The 10,901-nt window shown below is 33.6% G+C and overlaps 1 protein-coding gene across 1 annotated transcript; it reads left to right on the top strand.

Moving 5' to 3' along the window:
• Positions 1–935: 935 nt before the first annotated feature.
• Positions 936–10,803, top strand: LOC127409771 (adhesion G-protein coupled receptor F3-like). The gene is made up of 18 exons (XM_051644587.1): positions 936–1,026; positions 3,096–3,156; positions 3,578–3,590; positions 3,669–3,809; positions 4,057–4,212; positions 4,376–4,425; positions 4,694–4,752; positions 4,882–5,018; positions 5,131–5,349; positions 5,560–5,793; positions 6,329–6,472; positions 6,663–6,862; positions 7,176–7,358; positions 7,922–9,235; positions 9,320–9,361; positions 9,448–9,483; positions 9,609–9,680; positions 10,035–10,803. Exons 1-17 carry the CDS (start codon positions 1,013–1,015, stop codon positions 9,654–9,656), a joined length of 3,051 nt encoding a protein of 1,016 aa, XP_051500547.1. The 5' UTR covers positions 936–1,012; the 3' UTR covers positions 9,657–9,680; positions 10,035–10,803.
• Positions 10,804–10,901: the final 98 nt, after the last annotated feature.

Genomic DNA, 10,901 nt, shown 5'->3' with positions numbered 1-10,901 from the left:
ATTAAATTTAAATTGACCACATAGATGTTCTGTATAAGAATATATAAGAATATACTATTTTCCCTTGAACTGGGAGCAAAGATAACCTTTCTGATTGAATCATATTTGACTTTTGAAGTTTGACATTTGAACATAAGCCTAAGGGTCTTCACCAAGACCAAGATGGGTCCTCTTTAGCAGTGTGGGTTAAACAGACCTGTCTATCTCCTTGGCCACCCCTAAATCTGCAATATTTTGTTGCATAAGGATAAAAATAATGAGCAAAATAGTTAGCACACACAAACACAATTTGAGAAAAAGAAATGAGTGTTTCAGTAGTGCTAAAAAGATCATAAAGAGAACACATCCAAATTGTTAAACCAAAACCATTCATACCAAACAATCAACACAGGCAAGTGCGTAGATTCCAAGGGGGGACTGATAAAAACACCCCCCCCCCCAACCCCCATGTTCAAGCCAAATCTTCGCCATTGAATACAGATATTACAACATATTACAACTAAATAATTTGAATACATATATTAATAAACATTGTTAACATAGTTATAAACATGGTCAATAAACACCGTTTCAGTGAAATTCACATATATCATCCATTTCAAAATTCAAACACAACAATCTTATTTCTGAATCCTACTTCTGAAAGTATTCTAGGTTTTGTCTTATTATAATGATTTGTCAGAATCAGTCACAAATGACAATCTAACCAAAAGTAGTTGCGGAAAAGGCATGCTGGACATTGAGTTGTATTTGTTAGCCAAATGTCAATGGAAAGTCTGAAGCTATAACTATGTGTGCTAACTAATCCAGGTGGACTCTGGACTTAGTGAATGTACAATGCAAATGTGAAAGAAAGCTTTGTGAATTTGCCTTGCCACCCCCACTGTACTCGTCAACTTTCCAATTCTCGTTCACCACCCACTTTCGCTCTGGCAACTGGTTCTTCATGGGGAACATGTTTGTTATGACAGATGTCATTGCTTTTCAAACCTGCTGATCCTCTCTCTTAGAAATGAAGATTTTAAGGTTAGTATTGTTTCGTATGTTAATATATTTTTATCTTTATCATTAAGATTATTATTATTATTAAGAAGCATTTTAATAGGGTTCTTAAAATTAAGGATTAAGGATTCTTGAAAGTAAATTCTTAAAAAAAGAGAAAATACTCTCATCTTTTAAAGAAATGAACATTTTGAGAACTTGGGCAGTACAATAAAACTATTTATTGTCACAGTTTTTAACTGTTTTACAATTACAGTTTAATTTATCAGAGGTTTATTGTTTTAAGTGATACATATTTGATTTTAAAAGATGTTGGAAAATATGAGGGTGTACATTTTCATCCTCATGTCATTTCAATTGAACAAATTTAAAGTTTTGTTTGGTTTGGACCTGTATTTTTATTTCTTTATGTATTTTTTTTTTTATTATTATTATTATTTTTTTTTACTTTATCTTCAACACTCTTAACAAAATTATTTTAAGATTTACGCATTTCAATTTCATAACAAAATTCCATCAAATTGAATTGAGTAATTTTTAATAAAATAAAATAATAATAAAAACAAAATATTTTACATTTTATTCATTTAATTTTGTTAAACATTACACAATTCAATGTGATGTGATTTTATGAAATTGAAATACGAAAATCTTTAAAATAGACTAAAATAATTTTTTGAGGGCAATACAAATCTAGGATCACAATGTGAGATCTTTACTTAACCTTATGAGAAAATTACTAAAAGGACATGGTGATTTGAAATGCATTATTGAATGTAGCTTTTGTGTGTGTGGGTGCATATTAAGGCTTTATGTTAGAAGTTAAGAGATGGTTTGATGAGGCTAAATAGGTTGAAGATGACATGCCCTCCTTCCTTTTTCAGCATTTTGGTAGTTGACATGACATACTTTGGGACATTAACATGTTCTACGGTCTGACATGCTATACATCATCTAAGAAATATGTTAAACAGAATTTTATAATTCTTATATAATTATAATGTATGTAACTGTTATGACCTAATACACTGTAAATATTAAAAGTCATCTCAAATTGTAAAACAATTGTTTACTCATCTTAAGCGTTATTTATTACTATTCTTGTTTTAATTAAGTTACCATTACTCTCTAAACCCTAAAATTGTCATTTATAAAAACATTTAAGTGGTCCTAATTAAACAATACTTAAAATGTCATATTTTGGAATCATAACTCAAATATATACATTCTTTAAACTTTGGCTTCAAGTACTATTAACTCAAAATTATCAAGTAGTGATAATTAGTTTTAACTGAATCAAGTTGATAGTTGTGATTTGTGTGAAGTCACCATTAGGGTGATTAGTGTTACCTCTGGTGAACTTGCATCCTGTTAAATTTTAGTCATTCATCACTACTCAATTCTACTCAAAAGTGCTATGTATGTGCACTAAGAAGTACTGAGGAGAATCCAGTGTGCCATATGGCTAACCGAAATTCCAGTCATAATTACCCTTATACTGTATAAGATATGCAATATCTTAATTTAAATCATTAAATAAAAACAATGATACTTTAATCACAGATGAGTTGTTTACTTGTAACTGCTTAGCGTTACTTTAACTACTTGAGACAAATATGTTTTTAAGCATGCAAAACCCATTGCCTTAAAAATCTAAATAAGGTCAATTAATTAGATTTTACAATGTATTACTTGAAAGACTACATGGAATATTTGTACTAATTCTTCACATTACAGGACCACTTAAAATGAGCTAGTGAAGGCTAAATGGTGATAAAAAAATAAAAAAAAATGGTGAAAAGCTTAAAAGAAATGAAGAGTCACAGCAATTTAAATACACTTCCTTTACGGTATACATACATACAGTTTTTACCCTAAAGTTTTGATGTTGATGAAAACAAAAATAAGCCCATAGACATACCTATTTCTACTTTTATCTACTTTTGCTGAATCACTTTGATTAACAGAAAGATTTTACTGATTAGAAATCATAGAAACCTTAATAATTTTTTATGTATTCTTACTTTTATAGTGCTAGGAATATGTTTGGGACTTGACTTATAACAATGTTCAATGACATATCTCCCATTTAGGATCGAGAAATTGTCTGATGCTGGCATGTTGCTTTTTGCAGCACTTTTCATTTTTAGCCAGGTAAAGTTAATAACAACAGTATGCAATATACAATACAACTCACATCTTGCATCCAGATTTAAAAACAGCTTCAATCCTCAGTAATACAAATCATGATTAGTAATTGTCTGACGGCTACATACAACCACCCTGTAAATTAATAGTTCTTCTGCTTGCTTCTTATCAATGATAATGACACTGAACAAATTTTTATTCACAATACACCACTGTCATTCAGCTATGGTGCCTATTCATATAAATATATATTTTTAATGAATTTTTTGCATAGGCTATATTCTCTGTTGAATAATATATTCTGTATGATTTCTAACATATAAGAACACTATTTTAGTAATTACACATTATGAAAGATCATTTATTTATGACTTAAATAAACAAGCAGAACAAATATATTGACTACTTTCCTTCTGTGACCCAACAGGCCTCAAATGTGGGTAAGTATATAGACAAACAAATCACACTCAGACAAATAAAACAAGCATCAAACTCACTAAACTAAACTAAACTTACAGGGTCTGCAGATGTGACCTATTGGGCAGAGGTCATGATTGAGGGCAATAAGACCCTAAATGTTGCTGCAAATCTGCCTGGAATCATCGGGATTTCTGTGGATACATCAGGGGTGACCATTACAAACGCTGAAATAGCCGCAGGTGAGTTAAATCTACCATGGTAAGCTAATGTATATTATTCCAAAATCTATCTGTAGGGAAAATATTCAGTATACAAAACAATGAACTTTAAAAAATGTCAAATTTAAATCCACTTAAAAATGTTACATAAAGAACAAATACAATAGCTAAATGAAATACACAGCTACCAGTCTGCAAGATTACTATACATTTTAAAACAGTATAAATATGCTTTATAATAATTTTTTGATCATGTATAATTTTGTAGAGTGTGAGATAATTGGCACAAATTCAACATGCTGGTGCGGAACAGACTATGTTTGGAGCAACCTTGTGTGTGACTCCGTCAATAAATGCTGCAATGTGGACAAATGTGTGGCAAATATATCACACTACACACCTCTGTGCCTGCCCAAAGTGAATGGTATGTTGTCCGACAGAATACAAAAAATAAAAATGGTTAAGCTGAAAAATAGATGTAATTGCAAGTACATTACAGTTCATTACATAACAACACATTACAGTACATTGACAAAGGTACAGCTGAGGAAAGTTTCTGATCAATTGACTGCTGTTTTTCCTTACAGTTTCACTCATTGGCCTGCTCACTGGTTCCTCCTCAAATGTCACTGCATCGGTATGTGTAAATCTCCTTTCCATGCAGTTCTAAATGCAGTATCTGTAGGCAGCCCCAAAGTTAGACAAATATTTCTGAACTTCTTGTATTTTTAATCTAAAGTAGGCCTATTCTGTTGAAGAGATTCAACAGGATTTTCTTAAAATGCATAGCTCAGTAGTTAAATTAGTGATTGCTAATGTTCAAACTGTACAGAGAGATAATCCTAACATCAATCATTTTAAAAACACACACACATTTGTTCACATATTTGTCCAATTTATTTTAGCTGGACAGCTCTTTCCGTGTGCTAAATGCCTTCAACTCATTGACTATACTTAGCACCATGTGAGGAAATATTTTTCTTTTCATCTTTGTTGAATTACACTTCATTACTTTAATTTCTTCATTTTATAAGACTATCTAAAACAATTTAACCAAGAACTTCATCTTTCCCTTCTCTTTTATGTCACACAGATACACAGGGATAAACACGTACGCTCACAATTTCTCGGTGTCTCTGAGTTCTGTGTTTTCCACCACCAAAGTTCAAAGCATAATAAATACATTGCTGAGTAATGCAACAGTTTATTCCCTCAATGTTAAGTCACTAGGTAAAACACTGCAAACACACCAATATTTTTTTTTTTTTTGCCACTTGGTCTATCTATTCATCCATTCATTCTTCTTTTCACCATCACAGTATTATGTTTGTATCATGTACAGGAATGGTATACATGGAGGCACCTGTAGGGAAAGTGTGTTACAATTCAAAACAACAACTGAACTGCACCAGCATAGAACAGATGGAAAAGTGTGTGTGGCAAATGGTCAGAGGGGACGAAACACCTCTGATTCTGGGACCAGGGAGTGAAGTAACTCTTTCAGACACTTGTACAGAAACAACCACAGTCACACTTCTAAAGACAAATGGATATTGGTCAGGTGAGTACAATAAAATTATATCTACACTTAAACACTTTTATCCAAAGTGACTAATAGTGCATTTAAAGTATAAACTTTATCAGTTCATGTGTTCTTAGGGACTTGACCCCATGACCTTGTTATTGCTAGCACCATTCTCTACAAAATGCTCTGGCATTTACTTTGTTACTTTTTGTACTTCTGATGTATCCATTTTTCTTCATATTTCAGGAACATACATGTGCCTTTTTGTCACTGGGAACATAGCTCACATGGCCTTGGCACCTATTCAAATCGCACTGCTGCCAGAGGTGATTAATGTGACAAGCACGCCACAGACCGCAGACTGTTCTGGGACAACAAGCACCAAAGTTACCATTTCATGTTCCATCGAGAACAGCACTGAAATCTACACAGCTCATTTAAAAGTTGGAACTACAGAAAATATCTCACCAACTAGAGTTGGTAAGGTTGAAAATACATTATTCCATGGCATCACTTAACCACATTAGGCTAACTTTTTAATAACCATTAGTCATTTCCTGTAGCTGTATATTTAACATGTTCAAGTCACACAAAGCTTAATCTACGGCTTCACAGATACAGTATGCTTTCTTTGCTTTTTGTATAAAGAAATTTACCAAGATGGTGAAGCAATGATGAGCTAGTTTCAAGACAAGCACTGTTAGAATGAAGTTAGGTTTGTAAGCGGTCAGAATGTATTTTGACACTTAAGTCACACTTAAAAACGCAGGAATGTCATTGCATAAGAAAACGAAATATTAAGCCAAGTGGCATTTACAAGTGGTATATTTTTCAAAAAATAAGTTGGTTGGGTTTTAAATTATATACACGGTATACTGTATATTATTGTATATATGAACAATAAATATAGACTTTTAATAAAAATTGAGACAAAAAAGTATTTGGGACACTCTCTGGTATAGTCAAACTTGGAACATGCGCATTGTTAAAGTGATGATCTACATTTGTTTTACAGAGAGCAATGGAATAAAATTTACTGCAGATTTCACTGTTAGCTGTGTGACAGAAGGCAAACCGAATTCAATTGATGCCGGTTGTATTATATCGAACAGTTTGAATCAGCAGCGAAATCGTACAATAAGAATACCAATAATATATCGTAAGTATTGAAAACGAAGTTACAGAATATCTCTCATGTTGCACTGAATAGTAGCTTGCTTGCAAATGTATGTAGTTCTACAACATCTGTAGTTTCATGACACAATAAATTAAAATATATATATATATGTGTGTGTGTGTGTGTGTTTGAATAATAAAAAAATAAAAAAAATGAATCTTTGTATTTGCAGCCAGTGACCTATTTTGTACAGAGGAAGCAATTGATGGGAAAAAATGGCCAAAAACAAAGAATAATGAAACCGCAGTTATAGATTGTGTTGAACCAGGCAGACAGGGAACACTGAAACGCAAATGTCTTGGAAACAAATGGGGGGAAGAAGTTTCTCTGTGTGTCAAAGCAATCCTGAATATAGTGGCCTTGCAAGCAAAGGTAATCAAATTGTGAACTGTGTATAGCTATAATTTATTAACACAGTATCGATTATGGAAGAGTGTTGATTGATCTAAGGACTTAAAGCCAAAGTGTGTTATTTTTGCGACACTAGTGTCACTGAACAGAATTTCAGAACTCTAACCAAATGGGAATTTTCATAGCTCCACAGAGACTCTGTGTTTACAGTTTTCAAGAACATTTACATACGAATGGCTTACTTATAGCAAGTGTTTTAACACTGACAAAAGTTACACACAAGTAACAACATGGAAATAGTCAGTCTAACAGTCAAATTTTTTTCTCACACCAGGATTTTGAAAAAGGACTTGGAGCAACACAAGAGGGAGCTCATTTAATCTTTCAAAGTTTGAGAAATAACACATCATCTGATGAGGGAGAAAACACTTTTGGTGATGTCATGGCTGGAGTGTCTGTTTTCCAAACTATGAAAAATGCATCAGTAAACTTGCCACTGGGAGAGAACCTTCTGGAAGTAAAAATTTAATCTGCTTCTTGATGGCTCACAACTGAGACTATTCTAAGTATTTGTGACTACATGATGTCATAATCAAACCATGTCTTTATTTCAATAGAAAAAAATGAATTTGGATTTGGCACTCAATCATAATAAAACTATATATAATACATTTTTAAATAAAGGTAATTATGGGAAACCTAAGAAAATACATTTTGTGTACCCATATCTTATGTGTAGTTTATTACAGGGTCAGTGTTTCACAGTGGCATAGTGCCAACTATGTTCCTTGACATCATAATTTTTTTCTATAAAAATAGACTTGTATTATTACTCATATAATAATCATATGAAACTACATTAAATTGTACAATTTATGTATTACATAATTTAAATTATGCTCTAGTGCTAAAGAAATCTAATGAATATTTATGACAGATGGTATACACAAATTATGCTTTGACAACTGAAAGGTCCTACATAATCCAAAAGGTCATATACTTGAATTATTAAAAACTCTTAAATAGCTTTAAAATGTTGGCAAATATACCACTTATTGAAGTAAATCTGTTCTCTTGAAGGACTTCCTCGAATCGGCCAGTAGTATGCTGAACATATCCTGGGATGGAGGAGACAACGAGGAAAGCAGTGCACTGGCCACGCAATATCTTTCATCCGTAGAAGGGCTCGTCAAAAGCATCAGAATAAATGCCAGTGAAGGTTACAATGCTTCCAACATTCAGTTACAGGTCTGCCGAAGCAGCCCATCTTGCAACGGAACTGTCTTCGGTGTGGATGTTGAGCTGAATGCCACAGCAGACATGGTGAAAACAGTAGGGTTACAGAGCTTGGCCGACCGCCTACCGAAACAGGGCTATGAAAGTGCAAATTTTCCTAGCATAGTTGTGTCCGCTACTGTTGAAAACAATACATCTCCAGGTGTAAACATCAAATTGGCTTTTCCGAATGAAGAGGCGGGCGCCGAAATGCACTGCGTGTTCTGGAACGTCACTGAGGAGAGATGGTCGGACGAAGGCTGCGAGTTTGTTCGAGGCCCTGGAAACATTCCCTACTGTGCATGCAATCATCTCACCTCTTTCTCCATGTTGATGTCCAAGCATTCTGTAAGCATGCCTTTCTTGGATCAGATCACTTACATCGGATTGGGAATCTCGATCTGTTCCCTAATCGTCTACATCATCATCGAGTGTTTGGTCTGGAGCGCCGTTGTCAAATCCAACCTCTCCCACTTTCGGCACACCGCTCTTCTCAACATTGCATTGTGTCTGCTTCTGGCTGACTGCAGCTTCTTAGCTTCCTCCTTCCCATCTATCCTAAATAACACCTTGTGCCTGGTTTTGGTGGTGGCAAAGCATTACTTCTTCCTGGCCATGTTTTTCTGGATGCTGTGTCTGAGCGTCATGCTGGTCCACCAGCTCATTTTTGTCTTCAGCCACATTGGGAAAAAGGTCTACATGATCCTGGGGTTCACCATCGGCTATGTGTGTCCAACAGTGACTGTGGCAGTTACATATGTGTACTATGACAAAGTGAATGACGTACCCTACTACAACACTAAGACATGTTGGCTTACCTACAAGTCAGCAATGGTAGGATCCATCCATGCATTTCTCTTACCTGTTGGGACCATTGTGTTGGTGAACATGTTTGCCATGTTGATGGTCATTTTAACGGTCTTAAAGCCATCTGGGGCAGAGACCAACAAAAAGGGGGACAAAGATGCAGCAAAGAGCATAATCAAAGTGATTATCTTCCTCACGCCTATTTTTGGTGGAACTTGGATTCTGGGACTCTTAGTTTTTCTGATGGATGACTTTAAACAGTTTACTACTTATGTGGTCCATTACTTGTTCACCATACTCAACTCCCTTCAGGTATTCAACATTCTCTCCACACAAATATAATTTTTTTTAAACATTTTAATAAACTGATTTAATAATTTATACCTTCCTTTTCAGGGATTCTTCATCTTATTGACGGGATGTTTTGCAGAAAAGAGGGTATGTTTGTATTGTTATTGAGATTATGGCTGTCCAGTTTGGTTAAGGCCACAGAACACTAATATATTTATTTTTGTTCTCTCTAGGTCCGAGATGAAATTTTAAGGATAGTTATGTATGGGGTAAGTGTAATTTAATTCCTTGCTGTCAGGGCACAACTGTTTTTACAGCAAAATTGTGACAATAACAATGTTTCCAAATACAATATTCATTTGAAAAATTATAATTACATTTTTTCTATGCTCAGAAATCAGGCAAAGGTCCAGGCACAACAACAACTGTCACAAATAAATGATCCATACAAGTTAATGCACACAAGGTAAACGTTTGGACAAAGATTAATAACCTTGTTTTATTTAAAAAGGAAAGTGACAATTCACCCTAAAAAATTACAGTTCTGTCATTTTCTGCCCCTTATATTGTTCCAAACCTGAATTACATTCTTCCGTGGAACTCTACATGAGATGTTAGGCAGTATGTTAATCCCAATCACTGTTCACTTCCATTATATATATTTTTTCCATACAATGAAAGTAAATGGTGACTGAGGCAGCCATTCTGCCAGATCATCTCCTTTTGTGTTCCACAGAAGAAAGAATGTCAGGTTTGGGTGAACCATCCCAATATGGGGCACATTCCTTAATTCATTTTCTGTTTCAAATTTGAACTGCAGAAGGAGCATAGAAAACAATAAAGGATATGAATCCACCACTGAAACCACAGAAGCAGCTCCAAAAATAGGAGAGGGAGCTGTTTGGTGAAGACTTTAAATATCTTTGGAGTAAAGACTGTGGTATTTTATTTTTACATACTCCTTAAAAATCAGGCATAAACAGTATGAAAAAGACACAGGAAACATCCATGATGTCAATCCAAGTGACCTAATTCATAATATATGTTGTTTGTGTTTTCTAAAAGAACAATGTAATAGCTGCTGTATATATATCTTGCAATTATCTGTAGTTTTCTACCCTCATTGTCTTTTATTTAAAACAGTTCTGCACGTCTGATAAGGATTATCTATCTCTCTAAAATGCAATGTAAAATTTGTGCTGTTTTAATCTCATATTAATGGTTACATACTTCGGCTGTAATAACAATGTACTTTACAATTAGTTTTAGCTAAGCTTCTTATTTTTTAAGTGAATGGAACAGTGACATAAATTTTTATGAGCTATTTTCGTAAATCAATAATGGTTTCAGTGTAAAACTACACACTTCAAACAAAATATCTGAACCAAAGTTCATGTAACATGTCTAAGCACTCAGATTGATAGTAAGGATTTTAAAATTGTTTTTTTATTTTTTTATTTTTTATTTATTTTTTTGTTACATTTGTTTTATTCTTTCTCTTGTTAGATCTATTTGCTTGTTTCTTGTAAAGACATATAAAAAAAGAGAGGTTATATTGTTAATAATACAAATTAAGTATGAATAAAAGATAAATTATGGACATACTATTGTTAGGTTATTCATCAATAAGTGATCTTTTTAAGAAAAGTACAATTTGATGAGTGAAAATTTATAAATTGTTGTTCAC

The sequence above is a fragment of the Myxocyprinus asiaticus genome, chromosome 19 (assembly GCF_019703515.2).
Source record: "Myxocyprinus asiaticus isolate MX2 ecotype Aquarium Trade chromosome 19, UBuf_Myxa_2, whole genome shotgun sequence".
Taxonomy (NCBI): domain Eukaryota; kingdom Metazoa; phylum Chordata; class Actinopteri; order Cypriniformes; family Catostomidae; genus Myxocyprinus; species Myxocyprinus asiaticus.
Note: the sequence above shows the minus strand (reverse complement) of the source record. Positions and strands in the feature narration are given on the sequence as shown.

Coding starts and splice junctions, on each gene's coding strand:
- LOC127409771 (XM_051644587.1), top strand. Junction 5,019..5,130: donor CCTCAATGTTAAGTCACTAG/GTAAAACACTGC, acceptor TATCATGTACAG/GAATGGTATACATGGAGGCA. Junction 9,484..9,608: donor TAAGGATAGTTATGTATGGG/GTAAGTGTAATT, acceptor TTCTATGCTCAG/AAATCAGGCAAAGGTCCAGG.